At 49.9% G+C, this 24,582-nt stretch overlaps 1 protein-coding gene across 11 annotated transcripts; it reads right to left on the minus strand.

Annotated features, from left to right (window-relative positions):
* Window positions 1–402: 402 nt before the first annotated feature.
* ZNF71 (zinc finger protein 71) lies at window positions 403–24,377 on the minus strand. 11 transcript variants are annotated; one of them, XR_014804967.1, is made up of 6 exons: window positions 24,297–24,350; window positions 16,730–16,796; window positions 15,912–15,982; window positions 11,970–12,096; window positions 1,657–3,354; window positions 403–1,591 (listed from the first exon to the last, which is right to left on the minus strand). XR_014804967.1 is itself a non-coding variant. In XM_084958503.1 (5 exons), exons 4-5 carry the CDS (start codon window positions 12,001–12,003, stop codon window positions 1,886–1,888), a joined length of 1,503 nt encoding a protein of 500 aa, XP_084814629.1. In that variant the 5' UTR covers window positions 12,004–12,096; window positions 15,912–15,982; window positions 16,730–16,796; window positions 24,297–24,350; the 3' UTR covers window positions 403–1,885.
* Between the last annotated feature and the right edge of the window lie 205 nt (window positions 24,378–24,582).

The raw sequence follows: 24,582 nt of genomic DNA on the forward strand, positions 1-24,582 counted from the left end.
GGGTGAGACCCAGATCTAAGGCAATCAACACATGGCATTTCTCTGGTCAGAACAATCAGTTCCTAGGGAGTCCAATGGAATGAAGCTTAGGGATTTTTTTTTTTCCCTTCCAATGACTGGAAGAGGTCCGTCTCCATCTGGAGGTGACTTAGGAAATGTGTCAAGAGGAGCTGCTGGAAACCACCATAAAACCACAAGGGAAGCCAGCCTGAGGATGAGGCCGGCACTTGAAGGGAGAGCCAGAGAACCACGGGGAGCCAGAGCTGTGGTTCTGACACCGGGCGTCTGGATCAAGCCCACCCTGATGCCCACACCCTGCCAGACATTCAAAACTGTCCTCATTTATACATGACTGAGTGGCTGCTTTTCCTACCTGCAACGAAGTGCATTTGCTGATAAAAGTGACTGCTTAAAATAAATTATTTATTCTTTGTGAACAGCAGCATCAGGAAGCGTGGGACAGTCAGACGTGCCAGGACCAGTAGCACAAGCACATTAAAATAAAAAGGGTGGTGGAAAGGCCCCAGAGAGAGGAGACTGGGGGAACTCTGTGTATACAAAGCTTCAGGTCAGCCTCAAGAAACTCCTTCAAGTTTAACTGCAAAAATAACTATGAAGAGAGACTCAGCTGCACACTTACTGAATCCAGTGAGGATTTAAACCCGAGTATCAGGCCTGCTGGAATTCACTCCCCTGCCCCTCCCACAAGCACTGAAACCGACGGCACAGCTGGTCCCTGTATCTATCTCACCTGATGACTGCTTAAAATAACGCAGCTCTCCCATCATGAAAAGTTTTATTTAAAAAAATGCTAACAGACCACTATAAGAAACTTTGGCATCCAAAGTGGTTACTGTTCTTACTAACTCTGCAAAAAAAAAAAAAAAAAAAAAAAAAAAAAAAAATCCCTCGCGAAAGACTTGCCAACTTTTACCGCTTATTAGCTTGTGTGTGTGGTGGGGGTGTTCCAGTAAGGTTCAGGGAGACTGCAGGGGGGCTGGGATGTCTGGAAGGCGGAGGACCCTCCCCCCCCCCCGCCCCAGCTCTTACCTGAGGAGGAACCTCACGGACTAACCACGGTGTGTGTGACAAGAGAAGAAATGTCCCCAGGTTCTCTGAAGAAGCTCTCCCCCCCACGGCCCTCCCCCACTTTACTATCGGAACGGAAACCGGGGCCTCTAAACACGCTGAGAGCGCTCACGATTTACTGAGAGCTGGGTCTGGTTCCTGGAGCTCCGGGGAGGTACCAGCCACAGCCAACTTCGCACTGTTCCCAAGTACGCTGGGCACTCAGGAGTTTGCGTTCTGGTTGGATGGTGTTGCGGACGCCCTGCCAGGAAAGCGCGTGCGTGCACCGGGGCCCCTATATTCCTAAATTTTGTGGGGCGGCGGCACCCTGGGTCGCCACGAGGGAACTGCCCCCCACCTGGTGCAAATTCATTGCTAAGGACCCCGCCCACCTGTGCAGATTCCCGGCTAAGGGTCCCGCCCACCTGTGCAGATTCCCGGCTGAGGGTCCCGCCCACCTGTGCGGATTCCCGGCTGAGGGCCCCGCCCACCTGTGCAGACTTCCGGCTAAGGCCCCGCCCACCTGTGCGGATTCCCGGCTGAGGGCTCCGCCCACTGGTGCGGATTCCCGGCTAAGGCTCCGCCCACCTGTGCAGATTCCCGGCTGAGGGTCCTGCCCACCTGTGCAGACTTCCGGCTGAGGGCCCCGCCCACCTGGTGCAGATTCCCGGCTGAGGGTCCCGCCCATCCGTGAGGATTCCCGGCTAAGGCCCCGCCCACCTTGCGGAGTCCCGGCTGAGGGCTCCGCCCACCGGTGCGGATTCCCGGCTAAGGCCCCCACCACCTGATGCAGTCCAGGAGTGGAGGGGCAGCCTCTCTAGGTGTGGATCCTCAGGTGCCGCGTGAGGTTGGTGTTCCGGCTGAAGGTTTTCCCACACTCGCCGCACCGGTAGGGCTTCTCCCCGGTGTGGATCCTCTGGTGCACCGTGAGCGAGGAGTTCTTGATGAAGGCCTTCCCGCACTGCGCGCACCGGTACGGCTTCTCGCCCGTGTGGATGCGCTGGTGCTCGATGAGGTAGGCGCTCTGGCTGAAGGCCTTCCCGCACTCGCTGCAGGCGTAGGGCTTCTCGCCCGTGTGGCCCATCTGGTGCACCAGCAGGGACGACCGGCCCGTGAAGTGCTTCTTGCAGATGTAGCAGGCGTAGGGCTTCTCGCCGGTGTGGATCCTCTGGTGCTGCGTCAGGGCGGAGTTCTTGCTGAAGGCCTTGCCGCACTGGCCGCACTCGAAGGGCTTCACGCCGATGTGCAGCCGCTGGTGCTGGATGAGGTAGGAGCTCTGGCTGAAGGCCTTGCCGCACTCGCCGCACGCGTAGGGCTTCTCGCCCGTGTGGTTGCGCCGGTGCAGCGTCAGCGACGAGCTCTTGTTGAAGGCGCGGCCGCAGTCCCCGCACGCGTACGGCTTCTCGCCCGTGTGCGTGCGCCGGTGCTCCGTCAGGTGCATGTTCTGGCTGAAGGCGCGGCCGCAGTCCCCGCACACGTAGGGCTTCTCGCCGGTGTGCGTGCGCTGGTGCACGATCAGGTGCATGTTCTGGCTGAAGGCCTTGCCGCAGTCCCCGCAGGCGTAGGGCTTCTCGCCCGTGTGCACCCTCTCGTGCTGGGCCAGGGACGAGGTCTTCCGGAAGGCCTTCCCGCACACGCCGCAGGCGTACGGCTTCTCGCCGGTGTGCGTGCGCTGGTGCACGATCAGGTTCATGCGCTGGCTGAAGGCCTTGCCGCAGTCCCCGCACGCGTAGGGCTTCTCGCCCGTGTGGACCCGCTGGTGGATGGTCAGAGACGACCGCTCCAGGAAGTGCTTTCCGCACACGTCACACTGGAAGGGCTTCTCCCCGCTGTGGATGCGCTGGTGCTTCATCAGCGACGAGCTGCGGCCGAAAGCCTTGCCACACTCGCTGCAGTCGTAGGATTTCTTCTCCACGTCCGGTCTGGAGGGTGTCCCGAGGTCCGAGTTCCTCGCGGGGGTCTTTCCCCGCATGGCAGACGGGTGCGCCCCCGCTTCTCCCGGATCCTCCGGCCGGGGGGAGCCCAGGGGGGGCCGCTGGTGAGCGAAGGCCTGCCATTCGCTACACTCGGAGGCCATCCCCCGGGAGGCTGCCGGCCGCCGGGGCCAAGTCCTAGCGTTTCCCCGCGGCGTCTCCACCCCGCCTCCCTGCGTCCGCGCGGCATCGGTGGCGGAACCCCAGCCAGCACTCCCTGCGTGTCCTTCCGCGACCACCTCCACCGATGGTTTGTCTCCGGAAATCTCCTCCTTTGGGTCCGGTTCTTTCATTTCAGGTCTAGTTTCCAAGTCTGCGAGGCAGAGAAGAGAAGAGAATATCCGTGGTTAGTGGGTGGACCTCAGAGCGCAGACGGAGAGGCCAACAGCAAGGCAATGGGCTGACGACGCATGTGGTTGAAGGAGGCGGCATCCACGTAGGAGGTGAGCAGAGAACAAGAAAGCCCCTCTAGGAGTTCTCATAGTGGTGCAGCAGCAGAATCGAATCCGACTGGCACCATGAGGTTGCAGTTCCATCCCTGGCCTCGCTCCGTGGGTTAAGGATCCAGGGTTGCCGTGAGCTGTGGTGTAGGTGGCAGACGCGGCTTGGATCTGGCGTGGCTGTGGCTGTGTCGCTCCACAGATGTTGCTCCGATGAGACCCCTAGCCTGGGAACCTCCATATGCCGCAGGTACCGCCCTAAAAAAAAGTCCCTCTGGGAGCTGGAGGAGGTGACTCCTGAGGGAAGCCCCAGGAGATAAACCGGGCTGGGGGAGGAGGCGGGTCAGAGGGTGAGGATTACCTCCCGGGGTCATCCTGCGCAGCCCCAAGCAGTCATGCTTCTCAGAGCATCAATTTTTACTAGAAATGATAAAAACACATCTTACTTATGCGGCAGCAGCCCCGCTCCGTCCCTCCCCTTGCCCAGTCCTGGAGCCACAGTGCCCAGCGGGGCTGGCTGCAGGCCTCTCCTCTCTGCACACCCACCCCTCCCGGGTAATCACAGCCAAGCGAGTCTCCTATCCCCTCCTAGAGTATCCTGTTAATTTCTATTTCCAGTCTGAGTTCTGGACTCTGTATCACGGACTTAATGGCTTCACGCCTAACATTTAAAAATTGTGGAGTTCCCGTCGTGGCGCAGTGGTTAACGAATCCGACCGGGAACCATAAGGGTGCGGGTTCGGTCCCTGGCCTTGCTCAGGGGGTTAACGATCTGGCGTTGCCGTGAGCTGTGGGGTGGGTCGCAGACGCGGCTCGGATCCCCCGTGGCTGTGCCTATGACGCAGGCCGGCGGCTACAGCTCCAATTCCACCCCTAGCCTGGGAACGTCCATATGCCGCGGGAGCGGCCCTAGAAAAGGCAAAAAGACAAAATAAATACATAAATAAAATAAAAATGGTGAGATCTTATATAAATATGTCATGGAACGTGTGGCACCAAGGACACAGGGGCAACAAAAAGCAGGAGTGGGGCAGCAGCTGTTCCCCGTCCTTTGTTTAACCCCCACCTTTGAGGCCCCTCCCCTAAGTCATCCAGGCCTTCTCCTCCTGCCAAGGGAGTCAGTCGACTTCACCATCTTCCCTGTCCTGTGCTTCCCAGATGTGTGCCCCCTGCCCGGACCCTGAGCTCTGCTGATGAATGTCAGAGGCCTTCCTTTGTCCCTCCAGGATAGGCTATGGCAAACCCAAGACATCTAATGGGAAACCTGTGATTTCAGAACCTCTGTTCCCCACCGCCCCGATGATTAAAAAGGGAGAAAGAGAGAGAGATTCATCAAAGAGACTTAGTAAAATAAGCCTGACCCAGAAGGACACGCACGTGAGGGTCCCAGAGGAGTCAGAGTCACAGAGACAGAAAGTAGATCATGGGTCCCAGGGGCTGGGGAGTGAGGGTTTAATGGAACCAAGCTTCCGTGTGGGAAGATGAAAAGATTTCTGGACATGGAGGGCAGTGATGGTGGCACAACAAGATGAATGTTTTTCTTTTTTGTCTTTTTTTGCCTTTTCTAGGGCTGCTCCCACAGCATATGGAAGTTCCCAGGCTAGAGGTCCAATAGGAGCTATAGCCACCAGCCTACGCCACAGCCACAGCAACGTGGGATCTGAGCCGCGTCTGTGACCCACCCCACAGCTCACGGCAACGCCGGATCGTTAACCCACTGAGCAAGGGCAGGGACTGAACCCGCAACCTCATGGTTCCCGGTCGGATTCATTAACCACTGCGCCACGACGGGAACTCCAAGATGAATGTTTTCTTTTTTTTTTTTTTTTTTTGGTCTTTTTGCCTTTTCTAGGGCCGCTCCCACGGCATATGGACGTTCCCAGGCTAGGGGTCTAATCGGAGCTGTAGCCGCCGGCCTATGCCAGAGCCACAGCAACGCGGGATCCCAGCCGAGTCTGCAACCTACACCACAGCTCACGGCAACGCCGGATCCTTAACCCACTGAGCAAGGCCAGGGATCGAACCCGCAACCTCATGGTTCCTAGTCGGATTTGTTAACCACTGTGCCACGACGGGAACTCCCAAGATGAATGTTTTCAACACCACTGAACTGTACACCTGAAAGTGGCTAAAATGGGAAATTTTATGTGTATTTTACATTTTTTTTAAAAAATGAAAAATTAAAAAACATTATTTTATGGCCACACCCATAGCATATGCGAGTTCCCAGACCAGAGACTGAATCTGTGCTTCTGCAGCGACCTGAGCCACTATGGTCGGATCCTTAACCCATTGTGCCACAGTGGGAGCTGCAAAACAATAAAAATTTTTTAAAAATAAAAAAGATTTATCAGTCATTCTTTTTTTTTTTTTTTTTTTGTCTTTTTGCCGTTTCTTGGGCTGCTCCCGCGGCATATGGAGGTTCCCAGGCTAGGGGTCTAATCGGAGCTGCAGCTGCCAGCCTACGCCAGAGCCACAGCAATGCAGGATCCGAGCCACGTCTGCAACCTACACCACAGCTCATGGCAACGCCGGATCCTTAACCCACTGAGCGAGGCCAGGAATCAAACTCGCAAGCTCATGGTTCCTAGTCAGATTCGTTAACCACTGCGCCACGATGGGAACTCCCAGCAGTCATTCTTGATTCACCCCTTCCCTCCCATCATCCAGAATGTCAAGTGCTGCTATCTATGCAAAATGGCTTGAACCAGACCAAATCTCTCCCCTACCACAATCAACTGCCAATAATGAAGTTGGGCACCACGGATTTCCTGCCTCCACCCTCTGCCCTATACAAGGCATTGTGCACTCAGCAGTCGGGGGTCTTCTGAGTCAGACCCAGCCCTCCAACACCGCCCCAACGCACTCAGAATCAGGGCCAAGCCTTACCACATGGGCCACTCACAGACAGAGCCGGCCGCGTCTCCCAACCTCTCTCCCGCTGCCGGCGCACCCGGCTTGCTTTCTTATCCTCAGGCGCACTTGCCTTCTGGTTCCTTTTTATCCCCTGGTCTGGGCTGAGTTCTTCCTGCCTGGGGCCCTGGCACAGGCTCTCCCCCCAGTATGCTGTGGCTGCTCATCCTCAGGCCTCAGGTAGCTTTTACCCTGCAGCGGGAGGCCTCTCCGTCCCTCCTGCGGCGGAAAGGAAGATACACTTCTGCAGGATGTGGTCCTGTGGTATGGTGTGATGCCCAGAGGAGAGGGCAGATGGGGTGTGAAGGCCTGTGGCGTGGGTGAGGGTAACTTCTCAGTAGGAAGAGGAAAGGAAGGCTGATGGTTTGGTTTGGTTTGGGTGCACGGGGGTCTGGGGCATGCTGGGGACATAAACGGGCAAAGATGGGAGGGGACGGAGTCTCAGCTGTGAAGTCTTTTGGAATAAATCCTAATATGAGAGCTGGAGGCAGAATGCCAGCAAAATCCCACAACTGAGGGACAGTGAAAAAGAGGCAGCCGCGCTTTCAGGGATTAAAACCCTTCAGGAGGTGCGGCAACATGGATGAACCTAGAGAATATTCAATTAGTGAAGTCAGAGGAAGACAAATATGATATGATAGCACTTATACACGGAATCTAAAAAATGATACAAATGAATCTATACAAAACAGAAACTGACAGACACAGAAAACAAATTTATGGTTACCAAAGGGGAAGGGGGATAGGTTTTGATGATGGTTGTACAATTATAAATATAGCATAATTCATTAATAATTAAAATTATTAAAAAAGGGGGAAGGGGAAGTAACAAATTAGGAGTATGGGATTAACAGACACAAACCATTACATATAAGTTAGATAAGCAACTAGGATATATCATATAGCACAGGGAACTATATTCAATGTCATGTAATAACCTATATTGGAAAAGAGTCTAAAAATATATACATGCTTACAAATGAATCACTTTGCTGTACACCTGAAACTAACACAATATTATAAATCAACTATACTTCAATTACAAACTACACATTTTAGGAGAGATCATTTGCAAAAATGCAAGCATCAGCTCTTAACTCATGAAAGGCTATGCGAACGTAGCTGAACGTCAGCCAAATTAGAATGACCTCGCCACGTGGCTGTTCACCAATCAGACTGGCAAGGGGCCAAGTGTCTGATGACGTGTGGCTGGTGACTGGGTGGATGTGGCCTTCACACCCACAAGGGAAATGGTAACTGGACAAGGTCTGCAAAGGCCATTCTGGCAAAGGGCTACAAACATCCAAAATGCTAATCATTCCTTTTGGTCTAAATGTGGATTCTTTTTTCATGGTACTAGATCTCTTGTCCTTTATCGTTTCCTGTCCCATGTTCTGTGTTTCTACAATTGCTTCCGATCACAAAGCAATTCATATCTGTTATTAAAACATCAAACGGCAAAAAATAACATATAAAATGGAAGTCTCCTGCAGTCTCACCATCTGAGTTAACGGTTTGGTGTATGTTTTTAGAACTTTTCATTTATTTTATTTTGCTTTTTAGGGCCACACCAGCAAAATATGGAGGTTCCCAGGCTAGCCGTCAAATTGGAGCTCTATGCAGCTGCTGGCCTACACCTCAGCCACAGCAAAGCCAGATCTGTGCCTCATCCGCGACCTACACCACAGCTCATGATATCCTCACGATCGAACCCTCACGGATACTAGTCGGATTGGTTTCCACTGCACAACAAAGGGAACTCCCATTTTTAGAATTTTTTTCCAGTGCATACTTTAAAAAAAATACAACACATCCTGTGCACGCACACACACACACACACACACACACACACACAAACACAGTTTTTTTCTAAAATATGGCCAAGGAATTCTTGCTGTGGTGCAGTCAGTTAAGAATCTGACTGCCGTGTGGAGATTCCCACTGTAGAGGTGTGGGTTCGATCCCTGGCTTGGTGCAGTGGGTTAAAGGATTTGGTGTTGCTGCAGCTGTGGTGGAGGTTGCAGCTGAGATTTGGGTTCAATTCCATATGCCATGGGTGTGGCCATAAAAAAATGTGGACAGGACAGTGTAACAGGGATAAGATTTCCCTACAGCTTAAAACAATGGGGAGGAAAAAAGGACGAAATACATAAAACAAAGGTTTTCAAGACAATGGACCTCGGGCAACAAAGGGCAGTGATTCCGGACAAGAATTGAAAGAGGCAGGCCCCACGGCTACCTAGCTGAATCGCTGGAGAGTCTGCAGGCACAGGAGGGGAAACTGAGGCAAAGCCCAGCAGGAGATGGAACTGAGAGTTAGAGGTAGGTGGAGTTCACAGGACAGAGTACTGGACAGAAACATGCGGTGAGAGGGCTCTGGAGACCCACAGGGTCCTCCCTCCAGGACGCGGGTTACCTATCAGGACATGCATACACAGAAACCACCCAAGGTGGGAGATGTGGAAAAGCACCCGAAAGGACTTGAAAACAGTAACCAGAGCCGAGGCAGGGCTGGGAACAGTGCCTTCTCACACCAGCCATGGAACTCGCACTACATAAATCACAGGTGTTGGGCAGAACATGCAGAGGGTCTTGTGGAGGTTAAGTCATCCGAGACTGAAGACAAGTCACCAAGGCAAAAATGAAAGCAGATCAGATGACATGGTACTGCTGTCAAGACAGACAGACAAACGGATGGAGCAGAACAGAGTCCAGAATCAGACCCACACATACAGGGACAACTGATTCCCTCCTTCCTTCCCTCCTTCCCACCTTCCCTCCCTCCTTCCCACCTTCCCTCCCTCCTTCCTTCCTCCCTTCCTTCCCTCCCTCCCTCCTTCCTTCCCTCCCTCCTTCCCTCCTTCCTTCCTTCTTCCCTCCTTCCTTCTTTCCTTCCTTCCTTCCCTCCTCCCTTCCTTCCTTCCCTCCTTCCTTCCTTCCTTCCTTCCCTCCTTCCCTCCCTCCCTCCTTCCTTCCTTCCCTCTTTCCTTCCTTCTTTCCCTCCTTCCTTCTTTCCTTTTTAGGGCCAAACCCACAGCATGTGGAGGTTCCCAGGCTAGGGGTCCAATGGGAGCCTATGCCACAGCCACCGCAACATGGGATCTGAGCCACATCTGTGACCTATCACAGCAATGCTGGATCCTTAACCCACTGAGCAAAGCTAGGGATCGAACCTGTGTCCTCATGGATGCTAGTCAGGTTTGCTAACCGCTGAGCCACGATGGGAACTCCAGGACAACTGATTTCTGACAAAAGTGCAAAGGCAATCCAGTGGGGAAAATTCAGTTGAAATGTTTCAGTGGAAAAATTCAATCTTTTCAACAAATGGAGGAAGAACTGGACATCTGTTTGACAACATAAGTGAACTTGAATTAACACTTTGCACCATTACAAAAATTAATTCTAAAGGGACGGTAGTAAAACCTAAAACTATACAGCTTATAGAAGAAAATCTTTTTGGCCTTGGGATAGGCAAAGATTTCAAAGATCTGACACCAAAAGCATGGTTACTAAGGAAAGTAACAGATCAGCTGGACTTCAAATTAAAAACTTCTCTTCTGAGTTCCTGTTGCAGCTCAGCAGAAACAAATCCAACTAGTATCCATGAGGAGGTGGGTCCGAGCCCTGGTCTTGCTCCGTGGGCTAAGGATCCAGCATTGCCGTGAGCTGTGGTGTAGGTCGCAGATGCGGCTTGGATCCCACATTGCTGTGGCGGTGGTGTAGGCCAGTGGCTACAGCTCCAATTAGACGCCTAGCCTGGGAACCTCCATATGCCGTGGGAGTGGCCATAGAAGAGGCAAACAAAAACAAAAACAAAAACAAGTGACTGGATGAACATACTGTGGTCTATCCATAAGGTGGAGTGGAACTCAGCAAAAAAAAAAAAAAAAAAAAAAAAAAAAAAAAAAGGAGTGAACTACAGTACATACAATAATGGGAGTGAAATTTGAAATAATTAACGCTGAGTGAAAGAAGTCAGACCGGAGAGAGCACCTGCTGCATGACTCCATGTATATATGAAACTCTAGGATATGCAGATTAAACCTCAGCGACATAGGCTGTGTGCCTGGGGGTGGAACGCAGTGCAGAGAGGGAGGCAGATGTTATCACGGGGCATGAGAAACGCTGGGGCGATGGGTATGGTCATTTCCTAGGTAATGGTGATGGTTTCCTGGGTGTACACAGATGCTGAAATGCACTGAATGGCCCCAATTAATTGTGCAGTTAGTTGTAGGTCAATTTTACTTCCACAAACGCTGTTAAAGAAATGACATCATACTCTAGTTCTGAAAGTTAGTGGAGTTTTTTGTTTTGTTTTTGTCTTTTTGCCATTTCTTGGGCCGCTCCCGCAGCACATGGAGGTTTCCAGGCTAGGGGTCCGCCGGCCTACACCAGAGCCCCAGCAACTTGAGATCCCAGCCGCGTCTGCAACCTACACCACAGCTCACGGCAACGCCGGATCCTTAATCCACTGAGCAAGGCCAGGGGTCGAACTGCAACCTCATGGTTCCTAGTTGGATTCATTAACCACTGTGCCACGATGGGAACTCCTGAAAGTAAGTGTTTTAACAATAAAGGGACGTTGCTCCATGTCAGGGCCTACCAAGAGGGCTCATCTTTGAAAAGCTGCATGGTTTCCATCATATGCCTACACCTCGATATGTTAGTCAGTCTTGTATAGGTGGCATTTTGATCATTTCTATTTGTTTTTCTTCCTACAGAAAACTATGCACATTTATAGAAAGATTTCTAAGGGCTATATCCCTAAAAATGGAACCATTCAAAATTTGGTTAATAATGACAAACTGGGGAGTTCCCGTCGTAGTGCAGCAGAAACGAATCTGACTAGGAACCAGGAGGTTGCGGGTTCCATCCCTGGCCTCACTCAGTGGGTTTCGGATCTGGTGTTGCCGTGAGCGTGGTGTAGCTTGCAGACCCGCCTCGGATCTCAAGTTGCCCTGGCTGTGGCCTAGGTGGGCAGCTATAGCTCTGATTAGACCCCTAGCCTGGGAATCTCCATATGCCGTGGGCACAGCCCTAAAATTAGGAAAAAAAAATTTAATGCCAAACTGTCCTCTAAAGCACAAAATTATACTCCTAAAAGGACAGAGTCCCTTTCCTTTTATTTACTCTCATAATACAGGCTATTATTCTTTTTCACCTATGTGTATCTCATAAGCAAAAACTTTTTTTTTTTTTTTTGCTTTTTAGGGCCACACCCCAGGTGCATGGAAGTTCCCAGGCTAGGGGTCGAATAAAAGCTACAGCTGCTGGCCCCCACCAGAGCCACAGCAACGTGGGGTCAGAGCAGCGTCTGTGACCTACACCACAGCTCACAGCAACATCAGATCCTTAACCCATTGAGTGAAACCAAGGATCAAACCCGTGTTCTCATGGATTCTAGTTGGGTTCGTTACCACTGCGCCATGACAGGAACTCCTCAACTTGATTTTTAGCTTCGAGTAGCGTGCTTTCAACGTTCTGTGTGGTCAGATCTGTCAGTCCTTTTTCTTATCTCCGTGTGGCCCTCACAGGACAGGCCTGTGGGAAATCAGTGCGTGAAGCTGCGCCTTACCCAGCGAGACCAGGTTCCGCAGGTTCTCCAGCATCACGTCTCTGTACAGGTCCTTCTGGGCAGGCTTCAGCTGCCGCCACTCCTCCCGCGTGAAGTCCACTGTCACATCCCGGAACGTCACTGACTCCTGGAAGAGGAAACCCACAACCCCTCACCGCAGGGCCCTCCTGACTGAGACCTGGCGGGATGGCCAGAAAAGCCAAGACGACTTAGGGAGGGCACATAGGACGTATCGGAAGTGACTCCGACAAGGACCAGCCAGTTTTCTTGGTGCCTAATTATACTGGGGTTGTCCTCTGACAGAGAAATAAAACAAACACGAGGCTCTTCAGAGCCGAAAGGGAGGCGCTGGGATACAGACACGGAAGGTTTAAGAACTAGTTCCTCACAGGAGGGGCAGATGGAAACACCTATAACTGACCCATAATCTGGCCAACACTGTCATGAAGGCATGAAGGAAATTCTCTGAGCAACAGCAGCTTTAGGGGGTGTCTGGGGAGACTTTGGAAAGGTGACACTGAGTGTAGTCTGGGGGTTGGGTCGGCAGTCAGCTCCTTGGAGGGAGATTCTGGAGGGAGGAAGCGCTTGGGTCAAGACCCGAGGTTTCACAGGCAGATTAGACCACTGAGGAATGAGGAGAAGTTCATGAGGTGGAAGCACAAAAGCCTTTCTGGCTGATGCTCTAAGTCCTGGGATGAAATGAATGTGGTTTAGCGAGAGGAGGAGGAGGAGGATGTTGACGGTTATGGGGAAGGTGGCAATGGTACCGATGGTAATAGTTAGGATGGTGGTGGTGGTGGTGATGGTGGGGATGATACTGATGGCAGTCGTGGTGATGGTGGGGATGGTGGGGATGATATTGGTGGTGACGACACCAATGTAATAGTGACGGTGATGGCGGCGATGATGGTGATGATATTGATGGTAATTGTGATGGTGGGGATGGTACTGGTGGTAATAGTGGTGATGGTGGGAATGACAAGGATGTTGGTGGTAATTGTGATGGTGGGGATGATATTGGTGGTAACTGTGGTGATGGTGGGGATGGTACTGGTGGTAATAGTGGTGATGGAGGGGATGACGAGGATGTTGGTGGTAACTGTGGTGATGGTGGGGATGATATTGGTGGTAACTGTGGTGATGGTGGGGATGATGGTGGTGACGACACTGATGTAATTGATAGTAGTGACGGTGATGGCGGTGATGATGGCGGTGATGATGGTGATGATACTGATGGCAATAGTGGTGATGATGATGTTTGCAATTGTAGATCCTAATACCTATCACTTTATGGGCAGCTGCTATGTGCCAGGTGTACTACTGCAAGTGTTGGTTATAGGCTGAATTATGCTCCCTCCTCTTCAAATTCATACGCTGTAGTCCTGCCCCCAGTACCTCAGAATGGGACCTTATTTGAGAACAGGGCCACTGGATGAGCTGAGGTCATACTGGAGTAGGTGGGCCCTAACCCAATACGACTGATGTCCTTATAAGAAGGGGAAATGTGGACACAGAGAAACGCAAACAAGGAGAACACAAGGCAAAAACTGGAATTGTGCTGCCAGAGCCAAGAACCACTGGAAGCTGGGAGAAAGGCCTGAAATTGACCCTTCCACAGAGACTTCACAAGGAGCATGGCCCCACCAACACCTTGATTTTTGACTTCCAGACTCCAGAACTGTGAGAAAATATATTTCTGTTGTTTTAGCCTCCCTGTCTATGGTACTTTGTGATGGCAGCCCTAGCAAACCAGTACACCTGTCCTGCTCACTACTATTTCCGTGTTTAGTATATTGCCTGGCATACAGAAGGCACTCAATGAACAGGTCTTTGTTTTGTTTTTCTCTTTAGGGCCACACCTGTGGTATATGAAGTTCCCAGGCTAGAGGCGGAATTGGAACTGCAGCTGCTGGCTGCAAGCTGCACTGAAAACAATATGGACAATCCTGAGTGCCTCAGAACTGACCCCTTACAGCAAAGGATGAAGGAGGGCAAGCAGCAGGGCCCGCCCGCTTCTTCAAGGTTGGGGAGATGCAGAAGTCAGAAGTCAGATTTAGCCCCAATTGCACTGAACCTGAGTTCTTTGCATGTGCATGTCTGAGGCCACTTATTTCAGTCTTTCATCTGTTTCGGTTTCATGTCCAATGGCACAAACCAATTCACCACAAAGAAAACCTCCCCAAGGATTTCCTGTTGTGGCTCCATGGTAACAAACTCCACTAGCACCTATGAGGACGCAGGTTTGATCCCTGGCCTCAGTCAGTGGGTTAAGGATCTGGCGTTGCTGTGAGCTGTGGTGTAGGTCGCAGACGCGGCTTGGATATGATATGGCTGTGGCTGTGGTGTAGTCAGGCAGCTACAGCTCTGATTTGACCCCTAGCCTGGGAATTTCCATATGCTGCACCTGTGGCCCTTAAAAATAAAAAAGAAAAAAGTTCATTGTTAACATCCAAATGAGCAATGGAAATAAAGGAAGAAAATATACGTGATGTGTGGCCTGTGGATGGAGGAGAAGAGACAGACTTGACTTTAAAAATATGATATGCTTTTGAACTTAAACAATATGGAGTTCCCATCATGGTGCAGCAGAAACGAATCCGACTAGGAACCATGAGGTTTCGGGTTCAATCCCTGGCCTCGCTCAGTGGGCTAAGTATCCGGCATTGCCATGAGCTGTGGTTTAGGTCACAGACTCAGCTCAGATCTGGTGTTGCTATGGCTGTGGTGTAGGCCGGCAGCTCTAGCTCTGATTAGACCCCTAGCCTGGGAACTTCCACATGCCGTGGGTGCGGCCCTAAAAAGACAAAAGACTACATATATAAAATAAGAAAAGCGAAGCTGGGAAGTATAGTTGCCACAAATATTTCCATACACATTTATTTATTTTTTCTTTCTTTTTGGCCGCACCGTGGCATGTGGAAGTTCCCAGTCCAGAGACTGAACCTGTGCCACAGCAGTGACCTGAGTCATAGCAGAGACAACACCAGGTCCTCAACCACTGAGCTACAAGGGAACTCCTATATACACTTCTTTAAAGTCTTCAAGAACACTAAGATTCTTGCAGAATGGCAAAGCACAAGATAGATCATTTAGCCCCTTGCAGAAATGGCTAATATTTTCTAAAAATGAAAGTTCATTTATATACATACAATGTTACTCAGAAAAGATCTTGTGACACCATTTGTAACCTATCATGCTTAAGGTTTATACTATTTGTCACATATATTCATTTATTCACATGGCCATTTATCATTTATATCCAACTTCCACAATAAATACCCAACGACCATAAATAACTGGAGACAAATAAATATCCAACAACAGGGGAACCACTAAGTAAGCCAAGTAAGATGTAAGCCCCAAGACAAAATTTCTATGGAGTCACTAAAATGGATCTACCAAGGGGTTTTTAACAATGTGGAAAAATGCTCAGCATGAAATCTTTGATGAAAAAGCACGATATAAAAACTGCTCAGCCCGGTGATTCTTATATTTTTGTCTTTTTATTTTTATTTTAGGGCTGCACTCACAGCATATGGAGGTTCCCAGGCTAGGGGTTGAATCGGAGTTGTAGCCACCAGCCTACGCCACAGCCGAGGCAATGCTGGATCCTTAACCCGCTGAGCGAGGCCAGGGATCGAACCTGCGTCCTCATGGATACTAGTCAGATTCATTTCTGCTGAGCCATGATGGGAATTCCAAGGGTGGTGCTTATTTTTGCAAAACAACGTGTATCCAGGGAGAGAGAGACACACACCAATATTCGAGGGTGGTTATCTTCTCGGATGAGATCAAGAGTCATTCTGACCCTGTTCTCTATGTTCTTCTGGATTTTCTAAGCTTAATGATCATGTATTTCCTTACCAACTAGGAATTTTCTTTTACTTTTATAACTGATTATTTATAGCATTGAAAAATGATTTTTTAAAAAGTCAAACTCACCAATATGAGATGGACACTGAGATGCACTGATTATGCAGCCCAAACAGGTGGTGTTATAAAGGTTTCAAAGTCTATGGAAAGCCAAAACACAAAACAAAACAAAAAAACTCCAAGATAAAAGTGGCAGAGCCAATGCTGGGTCAATTGTTAAAAATAATCATCAGAGAAGGAAGACAAATGAATACACAAATAATCCCCAAGGTTATTTCTTGGTAGAGGCATAATGGGTGAATTATATTGTCTTACCTATAGATTACTGGATTTTCCCTATTTTCTATAGAGATCGCATATATGTATATATTTTATTATGAAACATTTCCGGCATAAAAGCAAGTTTAGAGAAAAATACAACACACAGTCACATAGGTACCACCCATTTAAAACACCATCAACTTGTTCCAGCGAGTCTTGTACTTTTACTGCCTATGTGGCCGTTCATATGGGACACTTAGTGCTGTCTGCCCACTTGGAAAGGACACGTGTCAGCACAACGCTGCCTGGGCATCTCCGGAGGGACCCTTGAACACTTGATATAACACAGTTACAGTGTCACTTTCTAGGTGCCCTCCTGTGTCTCCTGTGGGCCCCAGGGCAGAACTGGTCACTCCCCAGCTGGCCTGTGCTCCTTGGTCAACCAAAGCCAGTGTCAGGGACAGTGCCGGAGCAGGCAGAGTGGACGGGAGCACCACCGTCCCTCCTCAGGGTGGACACAGGCCCCGGAGGTGGGGACATGGGCCCTGGGTGGGGGCTAGGGGTCAGGAGAAGCCCAGCCCCTTGGGCTGAGCCGCTGGAAAGGAGAGAGAGGCAGCTTGACTTACCAGGGCCCCGTCACTCAGCAGCTGGGTGGCCATCCCTGCACTGCCGACGGTGACCGGGGACGGCAGGCTGTGGTCGAGGGGGAAAAAGAGGGAGGCAAGGTGAGAGGCCCGCCTCACAACGCAGACAGGACAGACAGACAGACACACACACACACCTGTAGACAGGCAGGAGGGAGGGACACGCACACACGGCAACAGCAAACACTCAGGGTGCTTACCGCCTGCAAAGCACTGGACCGAGGTCTCTCGCTTAATCTCCCTAACGCCCCTGCAAGGTGGGCACGACTTCCACTCGTCCCATTTCACAGATGAGGAACCTGGGGCCAGTCACCCAAGACTATACAGCTGGGGCGGGAGCAGGGCAGAGTTCGTCCTGGGCAGTGCATGCTGTCTCCCAAGTGCACGCCTAGACACCCACGCACAGAAACTACACACACACACACACACACACACACACATTTCTCTCTTGCACTCCCATGAGATGGTGAGAGCAACAGGACCTTCCGCCTTCTCCCAGCCACCAAATCCAGATACCTTCCTTGGGTCTAAGTGCTGGCCCAGGGCTCCACCAGACCCCCCACCAACACTGCCCCCAACCTCCTAGTTTCAAGTAACACATACAGGTAAAAATCTTAGAGTTGTGCGGTGCACAGAAGAGTTGGTACATTTCAGCTGTTAGCATTACTGTTGTCGTTAGTGGAGAGTTTCCCAAGGAGTGGGACGTAGTCCTGTGAACTCTCAGCCGCAAAGCGCGGAGGCCCCAAAGGAACTCAGGATCGTGCACCCCAGCTTCTCTTCCAGTTCTCTGACCGCTCAGAAGTCCCAGCAGCAGCTAGAGCGTGCTAATGGCCCTCTGGCCCTGGTCACTCTCCCCATTGAACAAAACAAATGCAGAGCTCAGGACCCCAAATTATGCAGACCATAACATCTAGTTAGGATTGCCTGGCTTTGCTTTCATTTGTTTTAATGTGTTTCTCCTTTTTAACAGCAACACCCAGCTTCTATTCACAGCAGTCACACTGAGCGTACTTTTAAATTAAGCTGGTTTAAGTTAAAAATAACACCAAAAACAGTGAGCCAATTTAATAAAAGACAAAGTAAGGAGTTCCCACTGTGGCAAGCAACTGGACTTGGTGGCGTTTGTGCAGTGCCAGGATGAAGGTTTTTTCGTTTTGCTTTGTTTTGCTTTTTGGGTTCGCACCTGCGGCATACACAAGTTTTCAGGCTAGAGGTGGGATCGGAGCTACAGCTGCCAGCCACAGCCAGAGCAACTTGGGATCTGAGCTGTGTCTGTGACCTACACCACAGCTCACAGCAGCGCTGGAACCTTAACCCAATGAATGGGGCCAGGGATCGAACCTGAATCCTCGTGCATATGAGTTAGGTTCGTTACCACTGAGCCACAATGGGAACTCCTGAAGGTTTGAGTCCCAGCCTGGCACAGTGGGTTAAAGGAGCAGATGCTGCCACAGCTGCAGCATAGATCACAACTGAAGCTCAGATCTGATCCCTGACCTGGAAACTCCACATACTGCAGGGCAGCCAAAGGTGGGAAGAAAAAGACAAAGTAAAATATAAGACAGGGGCCCAAGTTAGGGCATATTTTTTGAGTTTAAGACATGCTGATTCAGGAGTTCTCGTCGTGAAGCAGTGGTTAACAAATCTGACTAGGAACCATGGGGTTGTGGGTTCGATCCCTGGCCTTGTTCAGTGGGTCAAGATCTAGTGTTGCTGTAGGTCGTGATGTAGCTCGGATCCTGCATGAGTGTGGCTCTGGCATAGGCCAGCGTCTACAGTTCCAATTAGAGCCCTAGCCTGGGAACCTCCATATGCCATGGGATGCGGCCCTAGAAAAGGCAAAAAGACAAAAAAAAAAAAAAAAAAAAAAAAAGACACACTGATTCAATCCTGGTTCACAGTGACCTGCCAGGACTTGCATGCCTCTCATGACAGGGAACTCACTACCTGTGTCACCAACACCTCTGATTGGAAACAGTTTATTTCTGCTATAAGCCAAAATAAATCTTCAACTCCTCATCACCTTGAAAAACCCCAGTCCTCTCCTACACAAAAGCCCTTTAGCTACTGCACCATTTCTCAAAGTGCCAGAATCACTAAGGATGCTTACCAAAATATTTATAATACAGAGGCTAGGCCCCTGCCCATACCCTCTGAATCAAATCATCTGGGATGGGGCCCCAGAATCAGAATTTCCAAACAAGCTTCCCAGGTGATTCTGATGCTTCTAAAAATCTAAGAACCACTAGCACAAAGAATAATCTTTTTGAGGCCAATGGCCCCACCTTTCACAAGCAAAAAGCTAGGTAATTTTAACTGCATGGGATATAAGCGATTTTAACTGCATGGGATATAAGTGATTTTAACTGCATGGGGTACACATAAGAATAGGCTGGTGCACATAAGAAGACTTCAGAGCAGCTGTTCCTAGCTGGGGTGATTCTGGACCTCCAGAGATATTTCAGTGATGTCTAGAGACATTGTCATTGCCACAAGTTGGGGGAGGGGTGCTGCACGGGCATTTAGTGAGAGGAGGCCAGGGATCCTGCTAAACATCCTACACTGCACAGGACAGCCCCTACAGCAAAGAATGTCAATGGTACAAAGGTTAAGAAGCCCCACTCGAGACCACAAAGGATCTCAAAGGCGGGGGCTTATGTCTCTCACACTTCACCTCCGTGAACCCCAGAGCACTGTGCCTGGCCCTCAGCAAAAGTGTCCTCCAGCTTAAAACTCTCCAGTGGCTAAGCCACAACATTAAAAACCGCACACTGTCTCCACCACTGCCCACGAGGCCCCCTCCTACTCTACTCCCGTCTCCAACACTTGGCCCCAGGTACACAGGCCTTTGAATCTGCTCCTCCTTTTGCCAGAAATGCTCTTCTCCAGCTGGCTCATTCTGTTAGCTCACATGTTACCTCCTTGGAGAATTCTCCCACTCCCAGGGCCCCGAGCTCCTGCAGCAACCACCCCCCAACTTTCACCATCTTCTTACAGCCCACATCATGGCTGATGATCACTGATGACTGCTGTTGATGTTGATGATCAATGATAACCACTGCCCCGGGAGGCAGAAATGATCAGTTTTGGACTGTGTTTCTGGCATCTAGGATAACACTGAGCTGAGTGAATGAATAAGCCAACTTTTATCACAGGCCTCCCACACAGAGATGAAGGAACAGGAGTCACTCAACATCTCTGGAAAGTGAGCTGGCCGTACACAAACCCCCAAATCCAGCAGCCCTGTTCCTAGGACTCTGCCCATAGCAACAAAAGCTCAGTGTGAAAGGTTATATATGGAAAAAAAAGATGTTTATTATAGCACTGTTCCCAGAATCCAACCAAACCGATAAACACACACACCAAAAAAAATGGAAGTAAAGCATAAATACCCCTCAGTAAAGGAATGTCAAATAAATGGTGGGACATCCATTGTATGAAGTATCAGGTCCACTTAGACAATAGGAGTGGAAGTTCCCTAGTGGTGCAGTGGATTAAGGATCCAGTGTTGCTGCAGCTGTGACACAGGTCACAACTGTGGTGCAGATTCGATCCCTGGCCTGGGAACTTTTGCGTGCCGCAGGTGCAGCCAAAAAAAAAAAAAAAAAAAAAAAAAAGAAAAAAACAGAGAAAAGAAAACAGGAGTGGGTTCTGCATCTGCTGACATATCTGCGATGTCACAATGAGAAAAGCAAATTGTTTATTTTTATACCTAACTTTAACCCCTCTATATAAAAATGGGCCAGCATGTGGTGCGTGTTTCTGTGCAGCGTTCTTAAGCTTGGGGAAGGCCATGGAATGGTGGACACCAGATGGTGCCTTGAGGGGTTGGAGGGGGAATGTGACATAGGCATTAATAATTTTCCTTTGTATTCCTTTGATGGTTCTCCTGGGTGCTTGACTTCCTATTAAAGTCATAATTTTTAAAAAAGAATTTAATTTTTAATTTTTTAATTTTTTTTTTGTCTTTTTCCAGGGCCACACCTGCAACATAAGGGGGTTCCCAGGCTAGGGGTCCAATTGGAGCTGTAGCTGCCGGCCTATACCATAGTCACAGCAACGTGGGAAATAGAATTTAATTTTTTAAATGTATTCTGACAGTCTCTTCAATAAGGGGTGCTGGGAAAACTGGACTGACTATATGTAAAAGGATAAAATTAGAACACTCTCTAACATCATGCACAAAAATAAACTCAAAATGGATTAAAGACTTAAACATAAGACCAGATACTTTTTTTTTTTTTTTTTTGGTCTTTTTGTCTTTTCTAGGGCTGCACCTGCAGCACATGGAGGTTCCCAGGCTAGGGGTCTAGTCGGAGCTATAGCCACTGGCCGACACCAGAGCCACAGCAACTCGGGATCGGAGCCACATCTGCAACCTACACCACAGATCACGGCAATGTCAGACCCTTAACCCACTGAGCGAGGCCAGGGATCAAACCTGAAACCTCATGGTTCCTAGTTGAATTCGTTAACCACTGAGCAACAATGGGAACTCCAGACCAGATACTATAAGACTCTTAGAGGAAAACAGGCATAACAGTCTTTGACATAAGTTAAGGCAATATTTTTTTGAATCCATCTCCTGGAGTAACGAAAATAAAAACAAAAATAAACAAATGGGACCTAATTAAACTTAAAACCATTTGCACAGCAAAGGAAGCCACAAACAAAACAAAAAGACAACCCCCAGAATGAGAGAAAATATTTGCAAAGAAGCAACCAACAAGGCATTAATCTCCAAAATATACAAACAACCTATGCAGCTCAATATTGAAAAAACAAACAACCCAAACAAAAACGGGCAGATCTAAAAGACACTTCTCCAAAGAAGACATACAGATGGCCAAAACCCACGTGAAAAGATGTTCAACATCACTAATTATTAGAGAAACACAAATCAAAACTACAATGAGGGACCACCTCAAACCAGTCAGAATGTCCATCATCAAAAAAAGTCTGCAAATAATAAATGCTGGAGAGGGTGTGGAAAAAAGACAACACTTCTACACTGTTGGTAGGATATAAACTGGTATGACCACTATGGAAACAGTATGGAGGTTCTGCAAAAAACTGAAAATAGAACTTTCATGAGATCCAGCAATCCCACTCCCGGGCATCTATCTGGACAAAACCATAATTCAAAAAGATACATGTATCCCAATGTTCACTGCAGCACTACTTACAACAGCCAAGACATCAAAGCAATCTAAATGTCCATCGAAAGAGGAATGGATACAGATGTGGTATGTATTCAAAATGAAATACTACTCAATCATAAAAAAGAACAAAACAATGTCATTTCCAGCAACATGGATAGACCTAGAGATTATCATACTACGTGAAGTAAGCCAGATAAAGATAAATATCATGATATCACTTACATGTGGAATCTAAAAAAATGATACAAATGAACTTGTTTACAAAACAGAAGCAAACTCAGAAAACAAACTTAAGATTACCAAAGGGGAGAGGTGGAGGGAGGGATGGACTGGAAATTTGGGACTGGCATATGCACACTACTGTATATGGAATGGATGGTCAACAGGAACCTGCTGTATAGCACAGGGAACTGTACTCAATATTCTGTAATAACCTATATAGAAAAGAATCTGAAAAAGAATGTATATCTGAGTTACTTTACTGTACAGCAGAAATTAACACAACATTATAAATCTATACTTCACTTAAACAAACAAACAAACAAAATGTATTCTTTCTGGACTGGCGATCTCCATCTGACTCCCATCCCTGCACTGTGAAGTCAATACTGGATCTGGCTGGATAGGGATGTGACCAGAGCCAACTTACCTAGGAAGTAACTTATCTGTAGAGGCTCAAAAGAATGTCTTAATTTCTTTAAAATCATTTTTTTTTTAAAGAGGTGGATCCAATCCAGCCTGGATTATACTTGTTTTTATATCAATCATAAACTATACATTTTTTAATTAAAAAAAAAGAGGGGAGCCCACAAAGGCAACAAAGGCACAGAGAAATGTCTGAGAAGTGACTTGCAGGGGGTTGATGACTGTTGAACACATGTGGCCTGAGATCTGTGTGGCTGCAAAGCCAGTGGCTCCCTCCTTCCTCTCCTTCCTCGAGTTTTCTGGCATTTCCTTCCTTCCATTGTTTCTAAGGGTAAGGTTCCCATGAGGGGAAGAAAAAAAAAAAAAAAAAAATCCTTCAACTCTGTGTCGGATGAGCTGAAAGGAAAAAAGGATTTCCCATTTGTCTGGTGGCTAAGCGTGGGAGCTCTGGAACCCAGACGCCTGGGTGGCGAGTTTGGTCACTCACTTAAATCACTGAGCCTTGGTTTCCCCATGTGTGAAATGCGGATGATGAGGTCCTTACCCTGGAGTTACTGGGAGTCTTATAAATGAGGTAGTCCCCACAAAATGCCCAAAATAGCACAATACACAATACACATTCCATAAACAAATCAACCCTGGTCAGGAGGTTGTAGGGGTCTCTGATCCTCATTTAAGAAGACTTTTGAGAGGCAATAGAAGAAACAGCCTCCCCATCCCCTATCTTGTCACCCACACACTTCCTGCCCCCTCAACCTTCCAGATTCTCCCATGAGCCAGAGAAGGCTCTGAGGGGCAGGAAGAGGCTGGGGAATCTGAGGACCCCAGGCCAGGAGACCTGCTGGGCAGATGAGACAGGGGGACACCTGGATGACATCCTCACTCAGAGACACTGAGGACAGAAATACAGGCAGACACACGCACACAACCAATGAAGGATGTGGACATAGGCAGTCACCCAGAGACAACCCCTCACAGGGACAGGCAAGACTAGACACAGAGTACACCCACGGAGACCAAGGCTGGTAGGCTCGCTCACACACACACACACACACACACGGGATATTCCTCGGCCTTCACAAAGAAGGAGATCCACACAAACAGATGTCAAAGGTTCAGTCTCGGGCCAACACACGTGCACACAGGTTCACCCCCTTCTGCATCCCATGAGACTGTCGGGGTAAACTTCCTGCACGCCTCTTCACAGCCCTCTCTCTGAGCCGGCACGTCTCCCCTCAGGCCGAACATCCTCTCCTCAACCCTCAATTCCCTCCCCCAGAGCCTTCACATCCCTCCCCACGCCCCCTCCCCTCGGTCTGCAAGCACCTGCCTCTCTCCTCTCCTCAGTCCATAATCCCCTTTCCTGAGCCTGACCGCCCCTCCCCTCAGTCAGCACGTCCCCCGCTGGCCCTCACGCCCACCCCTCAGTCAGCACGTCCCCCGCTGGCCCTCACGCCCTCCCCTCAGTCAGCACGTTCCTCGCTGGCCCTCACGCCCACCCCTCAGTCAGCACGACCCCCGCTGGCCCTCACGCCCACCCCTCAGTCAGCACGACCCCCGCTGGCCCTCACGCCCTCCCCTCAGTCAGCACGACCCCCGCTGGCCCTCACGCCCTCCCCTCAGTCAGCACGACCCCCGCTGGCCCTCACGCCCTCCCCTCAGTCAGCACGACCCCCGCTGGCCCTCACGCCCTCCCCTCAGTCAGCACGCCACCTCTCCGCCCTGCCCGGGGCCGGACTCACCAGCGCTGCTCTGTCCGGACAACGACCGGCGCCCTAGGCCCTCCGGGTCGCACTGCGCCTGCGCGGTCGGGAGGACTACACTTCCCAAAAGCCCGCGCGCCTCCGCCTCCGCTCAGGCCTCAGCACCCACGGAGCCGAGCAGGCCCGAGCCCCGACCGCGCGCCTCCATCTCCCAGAGGCCCCCGCGGCAGCGGAACCACGGCCAAACGGGATGGGGGTGTGGCTGGTGATTGAGGGAAGGAAGGGGAGGAAGAAGGAGAAAAAGCGGAGGTGGGGAGGGATTGCT

Source organism: Sus scrofa, chromosome 6, assembly GCF_054392235.1.
Source record: "Sus scrofa isolate SSC_HxYL_T2T_F1_AM1 chromosome 6, Sscrofa_HxYL_maternal_Yorkshire_Landrace_v2.0, whole genome shotgun sequence".
In the NCBI taxonomy this organism is placed as follows: domain Eukaryota; kingdom Metazoa; phylum Chordata; class Mammalia; order Artiodactyla; family Suidae; genus Sus; species Sus scrofa.

Excerpts from the sequence above, each read along its gene's own strand:
- ZNF71 (XM_084958502.1), bottom strand. The coding sequence starts at position 16,762 with ATGGCCACCCAGCTGCTGAGTGACGGGGCCCTG. Across the intron at positions 12,097-16,729 it reads TGCTGAGTGACGGGGCCCTG|GAGTCAGTGACGTTCCGGGA; the intron begins GTAAGTCAAGCT and ends TTCCTCTTCCAG. Across the intron at positions 3,355-11,969 it reads GCGGAACCTGGTCTCGCTGG|ACTTGGAAACTAGACCTGAA; the intron begins GTAAGGCGCAGC and ends TCTGCCTCGCAG.